This window comes from Mytilus californianus, unplaced genomic scaffold, assembly GCF_021869535.1.
Source record: "Mytilus californianus isolate M0D057914Y unplaced genomic scaffold, xbMytCali1.0.p SCAF_9, whole genome shotgun sequence".
In the NCBI taxonomy this organism is placed as follows: domain Eukaryota; kingdom Metazoa; phylum Mollusca; class Bivalvia; order Mytilida; family Mytilidae; genus Mytilus; species Mytilus californianus.
The window spans coordinates 41,006,882-41,022,875 of NW_026262745.1; the positions used below are offsets into that span (position 1 = coordinate 41,006,882).

A 15,994-nucleotide genomic window follows, 5' to 3' on the forward strand; every position below is an offset into this window, starting at 1 on the left:
AGGATTTGTTCATCATTATTTCTCAAACAATAATGGTTTTTGCTAGGCAACGAATAAAATAAACAAACAAAACCCCTGAATGTCTCAGTATTTTTAAGACTTATATGTGTAACTCAAATACACATATAGTCAAATAATCTGATATCCTAGCAGTGAACATCGATTACTATTGAATTATAATTATCATTTTTATTTTAGTTCGATATTTCGTCGTGTGAAACACTATTCAGAAAATACTTACAGAGAGAAATTCTTTCTTCATTCCAACAAAAAGTCCTTTAACATTTTTGAATAAACCCTCCTTTTTTAAAGCTTTTTCCAATCCTACAAGTGTCTGTTTAACTTCAAGGGCGGATCCTTCATCATTCTGAATCTGCAAAATTATATACAAGTATCACAATGTATTTATTTTAAAATGCAGAGTTATTTAATTCAAAATAATTTGAAAAGGGATAAGGGCAGACGCATTATTATGGTATTAAAACTTTTTTCATATTTTTCGTCTAATTTTTTTATTTTTCATATATACGCTTTTGATCACGAGAGTGTATGACTTACAAGTGTAGATCATCCAGAAACATGGCACATACATTATTTTATAAGTTTAAGTACATGTTCATGTGTACTACGGGGTTGCTTCTGATGCTGGAATACTTTCTTTGCCCGGGGTACATTTACAACAGCCTAATAGCCAATACTTCGGTATTGACATGATTCAGATGATGCATTTTCTTTGTAAATTTCAAGTTCGAAAGATCATATACTTGAACTTGACATTGAGGATGCAACCTCGTTTTTAAGTTGACCTTTTGTGGTTTTGGATGTTCTCTCATACGCTATTGCATTGACATCACATTCATTTTAATAGCAAACGCAATAACAAGCAATATGTGATATATAACTGTTTACTTATACAAATCGATGTCGTTGCAATGGAAACAAAAAGTATATTTTAAGTCATTAAGTATCTGTTGAAAAAGAAGGTAAAAAAAACCGATAGTAATTAAATTTACTTACAGAAAATGTACAGCGAAAAAATATATTCAAATTTACTCACAAGAAGTTAGAAATGATTGAGACATTAAAAAAGCACATAGACAATATATTTCGACGTAAAAACTATAATGATGCTCTTGTAGTCGAAACTTAACCTTTAAACTGGTAAAAATAATGCAGATTATTGAAAAATGTCAATTTGAAACCTGACCTGTATAGAACATGAAATAATTGAATTTTCATATATTCAAAACCATCAAAGCAAACGCATAAACACCCATTTAATATTACAACTGTTAAAGTCAAACCTTATCTACTGCCTCTTGAAATGCTTCAAACTCTTGTGAAACGACTTTGGAATTTAGAGACTTCTTTCTGGCAAGTAGCTGAGCTACATTTAACTGCAACTGCTGTACTTTGGATTTATAATTTGCCATCTAAAACAATAATAAAGTGATTTGTTTACTTGTGAAAATAATTGATAAATGAAAAATAATTTGAAAACAGAGCCTTTTTAAAAGATGAAAAATGGGAATGATCGTCATATACTGATGGATTTGTTGATGGTATTGTCTATGCTCGGGTATTGATTTAGTAGTGCCCCCTGTCAATGAGTTTAACTGATTAAATCTAATGATCAAATAAATTGTTAACCGAAAACCGAAAAGTGAAATATGACATCGAACTTAACGATCCGGATAAATGACCAAATTCTATTCGGCTAGATAACAGCTGGTATATATCACCCTGTTCTGTCTTGTAAATTTAACTAAGCCCTTTTGTGTTTGTTAATGGCATAAACTTGGTCAGGCAGATGACCTTAATTTAATATCATGCTTATCATTTGACACCTCTGTTTACGTTCACCATTAACATGGAACTTCATTGACCAAAAATTAGCGTATTACTTTCAACGCACGTACAGAAATTTATTTACCACATCGGACATTTATATACATAAATATTAATTGAAAACCATAGCGGTTATTTGTTTGTTCAAAACATATTTTAAGTATTGACTTTTTGAACTTTTTGATATAAAGCAATGTATAATAAACACAAAAAATATAAATATTCTCTCAAATTTTTAGATTGGTACTTCAGGAATGACCCCTGAAATGAACAGAAATTATCAGAAAGTTTAAATTCATACGCATAATATTTAAAAAGCGAGTCGGAAGATACCAAAGGGACATTCAAACTCATCAGTCGGAAACAAACTGACAACAGCATGGCAAAAAAACGAAAAAAAAAGACAACAAGACAAACAACAGTACACAAAACACAACATAGAAAATTCAAGACAAAAAAACACGAACCCCATCAAAAACCGGATTAAGGTGGCCATTACAGGTTGTTTTTATACTTCTGAACCATCGAGACCTTCAGAATTTCTGTACTAGAAAAGTCACCTGTATAACGAATCATGTAAACTACCTAAATCTATGGTAGATTGTTATGAATAAAAGGAGACGGGAGTAGAAGTCAGTGAGACAGCAACAACAAAAAAAGAAAGATCTGAAGGTCATCATAGTACGGTTTTCAACAATACACACGTGTCTGTTCAATGAATATAAAACTAAGATGTGGTATGATTGCAAGATACTAACTAAAGGACGAGAATGTGAACAACTATAGGACACCGTCTGTCGTTCAACAATGAGTAAAACCCATATCATATAGTAAGCTCTAAAATTCATAGGCATTTTAAAATGTGAATCAGTTCATAAAAGAAAATCAACGACATGGTTTATGATAAAAACAAGAAACAAAAATAGATAAGGTCGACAGCAACCAACGACTCCCACTGGATTACAGACTTCTTCAGGACAGGCACATAAACAACATAGGGGTTTAAAATACTTGTGCTTCATCTTCCCCTAACATTTGACAGTGGAGTAAAACACAATATAAAAATGAATTGGAAAAGATCGATCGGAAATATGTATGTAAATTGAAAATATTTGAAACTTTTCTTTAAAATTAAATAAAGATGGATTAGTATATCTCTACAAATGTAAGTACATTTTGTAGGTACTAACAACTCATTATTTATTTTTTGTCGACTAAAGTATTTAAAACAATAATTGTGCATAAAATAAGGAAGAATATAAAGGGAAAAAAACTTTGGAAATTTGAGTAAATGTTAAATTCAAATCTTCTAGTAAATGCCCGAATAGTTATATGGCCTAATTAGTATTTAATTGATTAGTGGAAGGGTATTGTTTTAATTTGGAACATTTCCATTTTACTATTGTCTTGTTGACTAGTGTTTCATTCTATTACCCCGAGTGCACATGATGAAATGTGATTGTATAATATATTAACAGAAGAATGTAGTATAAGTCAATGAGACAGCACCCAAACGACAAGAACATACCAATATACATTTGTACATCTGGAGGTCAATATGGTCTTCAATAACAAAATGGTTTCTGACCATTGAATTGCAATGATGATATAACTCACATTTAAAAGAAATCTTAAGACATTTCGATATGTGGTTGGAATTCATTTATTTCAAGCGTAAAAAAGATGCCTTTTAATGAATTTGTCACAATAGTGTCGAATATAGAATTGGAAACAAGTCAACAGATTTTATCATTAAAACCTACAATATCATCAGTTAACTGTGGAATTAAAAAAAAACATCTGATATAAACAATCCACTTGATAGTCAGAGTTAAAACTGGAAAATATATTTATTTGAATGTGTCATATGTTAAATCATGAATGCCCCTCATTTGCTATTGAGTCATCGGTTTCTATTTTACTTTTAAAAAAATCAGGAACATTCGTTTTTAATACAACATACTAGTTCAGTTGTTTTTACATAAGGAAATGCCTGTACCAAGTCAGGAATATGACAGTTGTTTTTCACTCATTCGATGTGTTTGAACTTTTGATTTTGCCATTTGATAAGGGACTTTCCGTTTTGAATTTTCCTTGGAGTTCGGTATTTTAGTTATTTTACTTTTTGTAACATGTAAATGAATGGTTCAGTATAAGTTTATTATTTAAATGTAGATGTATGAAAACAAGAACGATCATTTTGAAATTAATAAACATCAAAATCTGACTAACCTTTGAAGATGTTGAAAGCTTGGACAGCCTACTGTTATCATGTAGAAGTAAAAAATTATGTTTTGATTCTGCCATTTTGAATTAATTTCTTCTTTTTTTTTTTATATTCACAATAATAAATCACTTATATTCACTCTGACACTGTTTCAACTAGTAACATAAAGAAGTTACACATATGTTTATAGTTGCTTTTGTTAACCTTTAATCAACGGCGAGCGAACAAAAAGTCTAGCCAAGCAGTAAAAGTTGAAATTGGAGGATTTTGTTTCTTTTGTTTAGAATATAACCACAGACAATGTATATGTCACTTTACTAACCATTACACTTACAAGGTTTGTGACCTTTGTACTTGTATAGATTAAAAGCCAGAACAGAAAACGCATTTTGTGCCTGTTCGTTGGTTATACAATAAATTATATCATTCATTTGTTAATTCAAAACTATTTTGTACTTTCATTTTTAGTGTAAACGCAATTACTAATTAGTTGATTTTAAATTAAAAAAAATAGACTTCATATTCAGTCTTAAGTGATACACGTAAAGCCAAATTATACTATCACCTATTTGAAAGTTAAATCACTAATTATGCAATAAAAATGTATGTAAAAATCTGTGAAACAATAGGCTAATATAGGAACAGTGTTTCTTTTTTTAAATTACAAATGAAGAGGAAGTTAAAGGTCCAAGGATATTTGAACGCGTTGCCAATCAACTTATCTTCTTAAAAGATATATAGACCTATGGGCAACGCATACAATTATTGCTTAGTTATCACTATAGTTTTCAATATTGTTAACACAAGCATCACAAATATCCTGTTCAGGAAGTAAAATATTTTAACTCTTATTTCTATCAAATTTATCAAACAATTAAAAACGTTAATTTCTTCTAATAAATGACATAGGAAAAGTACAGAAACATCGTTTAACGCCATTTTAGTTTTTCAAATGTTTGCATCTCAAACACAAGAACATCAACTAGCGCATATTGTCCATTTTTTTTACATATTATACAATCTCTTATGAAAAAAATGGTAGTGGTATGACGTAAATACTACACGGAATTTCTTCAGAATGAAATTATGCATTCTTCTACATTAAGTCTATGAGTTCCATGGAATCAATAGTAAAATCAATACCACATCTCAGCTTAAGGCCTTATCTGAACATTTGAAGGTCTTTATTGTGTATTGGCTACCTAAACTACACAATAAAACAGTCAACTATAGTTTCGTCTCGTCTTTTAGTAAGTGTTTTACAGATTATCTTTCTGAGCTGTTAACTTATTAAAAACGTGTAACTAATTTTTGTAATAAAGAATATGCAAAAAAGGGCAATAATTATTTTGAATAGTTGAAAATTCTTTGGATGTTTTGAATAAATCACGAGCCTTTGATGGTCCGTTCGATTGGGTTGATAGTTAAGACTTTTCAATTCTACTCTACACTTCCACACAATCTTTTACTGACTTAACAGTATGGGTTTTGCTCATTGCTAAAGACCGCACGGTGGTCTATAACCTATTTTATTTGCTAATTGAAAATTAAGCTGAATAAAATAATTTAAGACAGCAGAGAAGATAATTCTGTTTAATTGGTTATTACTAAGACTTAAATAAAGAGTGAGCTATTTATACTGTAAATTTATGATGTCTCTAGTCTGGTCAAAGGGTCAGAGTGTCCTACTTAATTAAACGATAAATTGTTGAAATTAGATAACATGTTTTCATGTGCAGAGAAATTTCACTTATGACCAGTGCATAATTGGATTTCATCTTTCTTATTGGTCAATGATCTTGCGGGGTCAGCAAGAGTTCACGTGTAAGTGCATTGTGGTCACTTCCTTTTATCATCAGCATTTGTTGTGTTAACTTGTGATTCTTATCAAACAATTTTTTTTTAAATTCCCACCCGCATACCTCCCTTAATGTTATCTTTTGAAGTTGATATGTATATATATTTATTTTATGGGGCAGATTTTTCTCCCCACCTTTGCTATTCTTTGTCATTTATTCAATTGATATGATATTAGTTGATGTAATTTCGTATTAATTATGTATTATTATTTCATATTATATATGAACTTTTATGTCAAATGTTTTACTTGCAAAATGTATTTTTTTGCATTTTATGATTTTGAATACTGAATGACCTTTTTTCGGCAGTTTAGTTTTTATATCAAATAGCAAATCAAGCTCACTCTGGCCTGTGTATACATGTGCATGGTATGTTTATGGTATCTAGCTGTCTGTCTTAAATATATTTGCTTACATCCACGTCATATTGACTGGTTGAAGGTTTTCTCATTGGCAATCATACCACATCTCCATATTGTCCTCCGCGCGAGGAGTTGCGGGGGGACATAGACATACCGTCCGTCCGGTCTTCTTAGCGCTCTCAAGTGTACAATTCTTGCCGGATTATCATAAAACTTAAATCGTTGGTTTATTTTCAGCAAGGTCTCGTACAAGTTTGAAAATCAGTGTCGATCAACTGTTTTAAAAGTGTTATTCACCATGTAAATATTATTTATATGGAAAATTGCATAATCAGCGCTGTCAAATGTACTATTCTTTTCAGATTTTTATGAAACTTATATCATTGGTTCGTATCAGCAATGTCTCGGACAAGTTTGAAATTTAGTGTTGATCAGTTATTTTTAAAAGAGTTATGAGTTTTTATCAAATTTATATCAAACGTTTATTTCAGCAACGTCTCGTAAAATTCCGAAAATCTGTGCCGCGGATCAAATATCTTTAAAAGAATTATGCGTCTTGGATAAAATATTTATATCTGAAATTGCATTGCATTTGCTCTCAAGTCTTCATTTATCTAAGATATTTATGAAAAGTTTTAAAGAACACAAAGGTGTTTTTTTTTCATTTATTGCTCTTGGACAGATAAAATATGTGCAACGCGGGGGGCATTAGAACTCTTTTCTCTTATTTTTATATTACTTTTTTGAAAATGTAGCTATTTTTGTATTTTCAATTTCAGCATCGGAGATCCTTGAGGCATATTTATGACTATATGTCTATAGAGTAAGGATCTGATAATGTAACAGTTTGAATACGTATATATATTACACACTTTACAAAAAGACTGAGTCTAAATATATATTTAGAATGCATCGTTATACAAATAAGGTTAGAAGGTTTGATTGCCAATGAGACAGCTATCCATCAGATAAGAAATAAAGTGGAAGGAAACAACTATAGGTTGCCTTTTTTCAAATCAAAGTTTACCTTCGTTGTTGTCTCATACTATGAATAAACGGAAATGTGCATGGAATATAAATGAATGAAACAGCAATCCAACGACACAAATGTATACTCTGATAGCATCAGTGTATCTTATTTCTTAGATGAATCAACTTAGAAACCATACAAGAGGAGTAAGAAGTGTAATGTATATCTTTATCCTTGGTAAAAACCCCTTGAAACAAATAAAAATAGAAAAGACATCATAGACATAACGGATCTCCTGTTCTTGGCGATCAAAAACTGGTATAAAATCTTATTCCAGTCATAATAAATTAATACAATACTTGAACTTGAGTGTATTCCAATATTAATTTTGGTCTTAATGATCTAATCGCTTGAAGCGAAGTATATGTAAAGTATGTACTTTGATGAGTTAAGTCTTTTTCAACTCCTTTTACAGATTGATTTTGTGTTGTGCTGTTAAATCACTTTGGATGTTTGGGTGTGGGGTGATCGTTGGTTTCCTCATTTGAATCATGTTTTTTACAAGTACAGCTAGGAGATCCGATGGAACAATATACCATCCGCCTGTGATTTTTTTATTATTATTATTTTTTTTTTGGGGGGGGGGTGGGGGGTGGGGGGTACGGTGTTGTTACTTTGTAACTGTTGCTTCGTTTATGTAAACCTTAACTTTATATCTCTTCAATTTTAATGTATATCCCTGATTAACAAACTTTGTCTTGAACTTCAATGAATTAAATGGTAGATTATAGAATTGTATAATCATGGTTTATAGACGAGTTGATTATTCCCAGCTGTTAAATGGTGCTGATGACTTTTCTTAACCCGTTTCTGCATAACCCGTTACTCGACATTAAATATCGGTTAAGAGGTCACAAAACATATAGGTTAGATAAAGTTGCGTGCTTGCAGTTTAATAAGAAATGTGTCACGTGAAATACAAGTTGAATCACAGTCTTAGTAATTGCTCCTCGTGGCAACAGCTTTTAAAACTTATTCTCAAAACACTGTTTACAAAGATATAAGTTATGCCTCCAAGTAAAAAACGGTTTCCGACGAAACGGAAATCCCGTTTCCAGCCATATAGTACTGAAACTGTTGTTACAAAAACTAATTCTGAGAGAACAAAAACCGAAATGGTGGACGAACTGTCTAAAATTGGTTTCAAAGTGCCTACAAATCTGACTTTAAACGTTGTTAAAACTCTGTATACAGAAAACATTGGTAACAAAAACAGTGATGCTCGCGTAGAAGCCATCGATAATATTTTAAGTGCAACAGACAGTTTTCCATCTGATACGCAAACTGCTTCAACAGAGACTCAAAACCGTGAAAGCATTGACATTACTTCTTCTGCTACGGAAAATGTTAACACAAATATATTGGTGGCTGCTTTTAACACTATGTCACAATGCGTGAACGGCCTTCAGAAATCTGTCGATACCCTGATGACAGAGAAGCTGTATGATACTAGCAAACCGTATAATCTACATCAATGGTACAATTCCAGTAATACCGCACCGTCGATACAAAACACACCGGATGCGTTAGTTCATGGATTAAATAGAACAGGAGTTCGTTCTGACGATTTTCCCAATGTCGACATAGTTTCTACAGCATTACAGAAACAAATAATACAGGGTAAGGACATTAACTTAGCTTCTCTCCTTATTCCTAGTTTCGAGAGTCCCCAGTCACATACCATTTTGGCAGACGGTATGGAAATTAATGTAGGGAATAAGCCAGACCCGCGTTTAAATCGACAACTAACCATCCAGGAATTCATAAAGGCCTTCGGAAAATTCAAGCGTGTAATGACATCTGCTTTTCCAGGTAGGAGATTTGAATTAGACGCCTACGAGGAGGATATCATAGAGATCAGTAATTTTTACGGTCAGAAGTTCTACGACTACCATAAATTGTTTTCAGCAAAAGCCTCGACCCTTCTTCAAGAGAAACAAATTAAAGTCGATTGGAGCAAAAGGGATCGCGACCTGATGATCTTGATAGGTGCGGGCGTTGAAATAAATATTTGCAAACTTTGTCACATGGTTGACCATGACACAAAATTCTGTCCATTGCAATTATCAGAGAAAAACGTATCTACCCCACATCTAACGAAAAATAGCGGTAATTCTGATATTCGTGGTAGGAAGCGTTTTTATCACAACGGAAAAGAAATTTGCAATAATTTCAATAGCATGTCTGGCTGTAATAAAGACGGTCGATGCCTTTTCTTACACATGTGCTCCAATTGTCGTAACTATGATCATAGCGTAACCGCCTGTCATCGTCAATCTTCGCATAACGATAGCGAAAAAAATAGAAAGAACCACGCTTTTAAAAACACTGTTGCTAAGACTGGTACTCCTGCATCAAAGCACAGCTTCGGTTCCGAAAAATGACTATCAAATGTTAACTTCCCCCTACATGCTACTACTCCGATTAACGTAGAAGTATTACAAAATGAACTTAGAAATCACAGTGACAAATCTTTTGTATTTTATTTATGCAATGGTTTAAAATATGGTTTTGACACTAAAGTTTCTGTGACTAGTTTACCAACCCTTGAATGTCGTAATAATTTGTCTGCACGATCACAACCGAACGTAGTAAATGAATTGTTAAGGAAGGAGTGTGAAAATGGTTTTATGTACGGGCCTTTTGATACACTTCCATTTTCAAGTTACCGTGTCAGTCCGTTGGGAGTTGCGGAAGGAAAATATTCAAAGAAAAAACGACTTATATTGGATTTATCGGCACCTCATCAAAGTGATACTCATTTTAGCATCAATGAATTAATTGACAAAGACATCTGCTCTATGTCATACGTTAAGATCGACAACGCTATAGATATTATCCTGAAATACGGAAAAAATTCCTGGTTATGTAAGTACGACATTTCCAATGCATTCAAAAATTGTCCTATTTTACCTTCACAATGGCCTTTGTTTTGCATTAAATGGGAGGAAAAATATTATTTCTATGTGCGATTAACTTTCGGTTGCCGATCTAGTCCCATTATATTCGATACTTTGTCACAAGCAATATGTTATATTGCCACAAACAATTACAAGGTCAATAACATTTTACACCTGTTAGACGATTTCTTAACTATAGATCCGCCACACGCTGACGGAGAGCGATCAATGGCATTAATGATGATGATTTTTAAACGCTTAAATGTTCCAATAGCGATGCACAAAACTGTTGGCCCTGTAACGTGTCTTGAATATCTTGGCATCATTCTCGATTCACAAAAAATGGAAGCCCGTTTACCGCAGGAAAAAGTTGATCGAATTTGTGAGTTTATTTCAAGTATAAGTGTCAAATCCTCTTGTTCTAAGAGAGAAGTTCTACAGCTGCTTGGGCATTTAAATTTTGCCTCAAGAGTTATATTACCGGGCAGGTCATTTGTGTCTTATCTAATCAATTTATCAACCAAAGCAAAAGAATTACATCATTATGTGCGTTTAAATAAAGAATGTCGGATAGATCTTGAATTTTGGTTTCGATTTCTAAAGAATTGGAATGGAATTAATATGTTTTATAATTCTTCATATATATCTAATTACGATATGGAATTATTCACAGATGCATCGTCAACTATAGGTTTTGGTGGATATTTTGGTGGAAAGTGGTTTTATTCTTCATGGCCGACCGAAATAAAAAACATCACAAACAGTAAACATTCAATGGCATTTCTTGAATTGTACCCAATCGTTGTGGCAGCTGTTTTATGGGGCGCCTCATGGAAAACAAAAAAAGTGTTATTTTGGTCTGATAATATGTCTACAGTCGAGATTATAAGGAAAGGCAGATCAAAATGTTTGTATATTATGAAGTTAATGAGAAAATTAACATGGTGCGCGTGTACAAACAACTTCTTTTTTAGTGCAAAACACGTGCCAGGTTTACAAAACGATATAAGTGATGCCTTATCTCGATTTCAGATACAACGATTCAGAGCCCTGGCACCAGATGCAGACCCCTTTCCGGAACCGTGTCCCAAAATCTCAGATGTAATATGGTGTTAAAACAAACTGTCGAACAACTATGGACGACATCTATATCTAAAAGGACTAAGGACGTGTATGATATTGGTTTCATGCATTTTAAGAGATATTTACTGTTAAATAATGTGACATTTACAAATAATTTGGCCCCAGTTTCGGAAGAAATCCTCATATATTTTGTTGCCCATTGTCAAACAGTTCTGAAACTTCATTATTCTACCATTAAACTTTATCTCTGTGGAATCAGGTACAACTACTTGAAGGAAAATTGTAGTGATCCCTTAGAACTATATAACGGCAAACCATTTCCTAGGCTTACATTGATCTTAAATTCTGTCAAACGATCTCAAAATCAAAACAAGAGAGTAAGGCTACCTATCACTTTTGATATTCTTGAACAAATTATAAAGAGATTACGAAAGGGAGTTTTTTCAAAGTTCATTGACCTCATGATAGAAACAGCTAGCGTGATTTCTTTCTTTGGCTTTCTCCGATGCGGAGAAATAACTGTTATCAAATCCGAACAATTTGAACCTGCAATTAATTTATGTATATCAGACATTTCATTCACAGACAATGTTGCTAACTTTCACTTGAAACAGTCAAAAACTGATCCATTCCGTAAGGGTATAGATATTCAGCTACACAAAATTAATAGTCATATTTGTCCTTATCGTGTTTTAAAAAGATATTTAGAGATCAGGAAAACGTTTATGTCGTCTTATCAAAACACTGACCCTCTTTTTGTATCAATTGGCAATTTAGCCATGGAAAGAGAATTCTTTATAACAAAAGTCAGACATGTTCTTGAGTTATGCGGTTATGATCCTAAAAACTTTTCAGGTCATTCATTTAGAATAGGTGCTGGAACCGCAGCTGGTCAGGCTAACATAGAGGATCACATGATCAAAACATTAGGTCGTTGGTCTTCAGATTGCTATGTGCGTTATATTCGCACTCAACCAACCTCTATAAAACATGCACAACAGCAGCTTGCTGAATCTATTTATCATTGATTATATTATAGTCAACTTCGATTTTATTGACAGGAGAACTGCATGGTTGCTTTATATGTATATTTTGTTTCTTTTGTTTACCTTATTATTGTGTTATTCGTTGACTTATTGAAGGTGATCCCGGGGGATTCCTCATTCTAAATACTTGGGGTCACTCAGACTCATCTGATTTCTCATCACTATTTCGTCAGAGTTTCTTGGCACCTTTTCAAATATTTCACTTATCATTCATAATTTTCATTCATTTTCCAAGCATTTTTCATTTAACATCTCCAACCTCAACTCAACACCTTAAAACATTGTAGCCCACCGTCACGCGGGGGCTGGTCCACTGCCACGCATGGGCCGTCAGATGAAGCTTCGCTTTGTCATTCTTTTGTCAGTTGTGTTGTTCAAGTTGAGTGTAGTGGCTTGTCAGCTGGTGTACTTTCCACGAAAGAATCGCTTCCTGACAAAGTCCTGGAGCAAAATTATTCGTCAGATAGTTGAGTGATTTCCCAAGGCCAAACAATTTAATATGTTTTATATATTTAGTACAGAAAATACGTTTTCATTTTATTTAGTGTAATATTCATAATAAATATATTACATTTACACCGTATTGTTAGTATCAATGGTTCCGTGACAAAGTTATTATTGAATCTACAGTCTGCTAACACTACACTAAGATAACATTCACCAGACAGGAACCTTTAACAAATTTGACCTTAAGATTTGTAACAGATGTTAAAGTTTTAAAACAGTGACGCTAATAAGCATATCGACACAGAATAATTTCGCAGATTGATGTCCTGCGAAGATTCTCATACTAACTGATTGATTGATAATGGGAATAAAATAATTATTACAGAGACTGCAATGTCAAATTCCTCACAAATCATATTGTGCTATTACACGTGTATAGCAAACTGCATAACATGAGACTTATGGTTTAATCGCCATTGAAACCAGCATCACAGTTTGAATACAACCTTTAATATTAAATTTTACATGATTTCACTTCGACTATTGAACTATATTTAGATAAACAAGATTATCATGTGGAAAACTGGCGTCATTTTCAGATATAAATTTATCGATTTATTAATTGGATTGGATGCTTACATGGTTGATTGGTTGTTGGTGTAGTTTCAGTGGCAAATATTTCATGCATATACACGACGGGAAAAACATAAAATATATTTTGAAACAGAATTTCGACTATCAGTTTTACACAAACACACACTGGAAAAACGAATATATAAATGGTAGATTATAGAATTGTATAATCATGGTTTATAGACGAGTTGATTATTCCCAGCTGTTAAATGGTGCTGATGACTTTTCTTAACCCGTTTCTGCATAACCCGTTACTCGACATTAAATATCGGTTAAGAGGTCACAAAACATATAGGTTAGATAAAGTTGCGTGCTTGCAGTTTAATAAGAAATGTGTCACGTGAAATACAAGTTGAATCACAGTCTTAGTAATTGCTCCTCGTGGCAACAGCTTTTAAAACTTATTCTCAAAACAACCTCCATCCTACCCCACCGCATGATTCACCTTCAATATGTCAATGACAAGGGAAAGAACTCAACAAGTGAACCTTTTCAAATATTTCACTTATCATTCATAATTTTCATTCATTTTCCAAGCATTTTTCATTTAACATCTCCAACCTCAACTCAACACCTTAAAACATTGTAGCCCACCGTCACGCGGGGGCTGGTCCACTGCCACGCATGGGCCGTCAGATGAAGCTTCGCTTTGTCATTCTTTTGTCAGTTGTGTTGTTCAAGTTGAGTGTAGTGGCTTGTCAGCTGGTGTACTTTCCACGAAAGAATCGCTTCCTGACAAAGTCCTGGAGCAAAATTATTCGTCAGATAGTTGAGTGATTTCCCAAGGCCAAACAATTTAATATGTTTTATATATTTAGTACAGAAAATACGTTTTCATTTTATTTAGTGTAATATTCATAATAAATATATTACATTTACACCGTATTGTTAGTATCAATGGTTCCGTGACAAAGTTATTATTGAATCTACAGTCTGCTAACACTACACTAAGATAACATTCACCAGACAGGAACCTTTAACAAATTTGACCTTAAGATTTGTAACAGATGTTAAAGTTTTAAAACAGTGACGCTAATAAGCATATCGACACAGAATAATTTCGCAGATTGATGTCCTGCGAAGATTCTCATACTAACTGATTGATTGATAATGGGAATAAAATAATTATTACAGAGACTGCAATGTCAAATTCCTCACAAATCATATTGTGCTATTACACGTGTATAGCAAACTGCATAACATGAGACTTATGGTTTAATCGCCATTGAAACCAGCATCACAGTTTGAATACAACCTTTAATATTAAATTTTACATGATTTCACTTCGACTATTGAACTATATTTAGATAAACAAGATTATCATGTGGAAAACTGGCGTCATTTTCAGATATAAATTTATCGATTTATTAATTGGATTGGATGCTTACATGGTTGATTGGTTGTTGGTGTAGTTTCAGTGGCAAATATTTCATGCATATACACGACGGGAAAAACATAAAATATATTTTGAAACAGAATTTCGACTATCAGTTTTACACAAACACACACTGGAAAAACGAATATATAAACTGTGAAAATCGTACTTGGATACAGTCTCTGTGTAAATAGCTGGTAAACAATGTAAAACTGTACTTGACTTAGACCATAAATCACCGAAACCAAATTATATTTATTTGTTTATTTTTGTTTATTGTCTCTACACTCGAAAAATTATAAATGCTTATTGATTATAATTCACTGCTCCGAAACATATTAACAAACAATAATTTAAAGTGTAAGAGCTTAAATTTCATATCATTGACTTTTAAAAAGAACTAACGAGGTATGTCAGCAAAATAGGCATTATACGTTTCTCTTGTCAGGAAAAGAAACATGGAGTTTTTACAGCGATTTCACAAGTTTGGATTTACGACTTTTTTAAATTTAATGTATATTTGTATTTGTCTTTTAAAAAAAGAATATGCAGCATATCCTTCATAAAATACCTTCAACAGTATAATTATAAGCATTGATATATTTTTCTTTCAACAAATTTAAACATACGAGTTAATGATTCAATATCAACTACATGTATTATAATTACGTTTCAACATTTACAAGATGAACATTAACTTTCACAGTATATGTTTAATTTATGGATTGCATATTTAAAAAAAAAGTAAAAAATTGTTTCGTAAGATTTATTCTCTATGATTCTCATATGATGAAGACATAATCTTTCGTTCAGTTTAATTGAGGTCTGGAGCTGGCATGTCAGTAACTGCTAGTAGTCCATTGTTAATTTATGTTGATCATTGTTATTTTGCTTAGTTTTTTCTGTTACCTATTCTAACATAGGACTCGGACTTCTTTTAAACTGAGTTTTACTGTGCGTATTGATGTGTGTTTGTTTATTCAACATTGTCTAGAAGTAGAGCGGTAGGTTTGAGATCTCAGAAAACATGTTTAACCCGCCGCAATTTTGCGCCTATCCAAAGTCAGGAACCTTTGTTAGTCTTGTGTGTTTTATAATTTTAGTTCATTTATATATTTCGGAGTTTAGTGTGGCGTCCATTTCGCTAAACTAGTATACATTATTGTTTAGGTGCCAGCTGAAGC

At 32.7% G+C, this 15,994-nt stretch overlaps 1 protein-coding gene across 4 annotated transcripts in view; it reads right to left on the bottom strand.

The window, feature by feature from the left end:
- Positions 1 to 15,994, bottom strand: part of LOC127716171 (centrosomal protein of 83 kDa-like) — a 57,838-nt gene that overhangs the window by 10,890 nt on the left and 30,954 nt on the right. For 3 of the 4 annotated variants that reach the window (XM_052222291.1, XM_052222293.1, XM_052222290.1), the window contains exons 2-3: positions 1,305 to 1,433; positions 242 to 373 (exon numbers count right to left, since the gene is read on the bottom strand). In XM_052222291.1, coding sequence (XP_052078251.1) covers positions 242 to 373; positions 1,305 to 1,433 — 261 coding nt within the window. Of the gene's footprint in view, positions 1 to 241; positions 374 to 1,304; positions 1,434 to 4,080; positions 4,242 to 15,994 lie in introns of those variants that run through there. The other variant, XM_052222292.1, reaches the window with a different exon arrangement.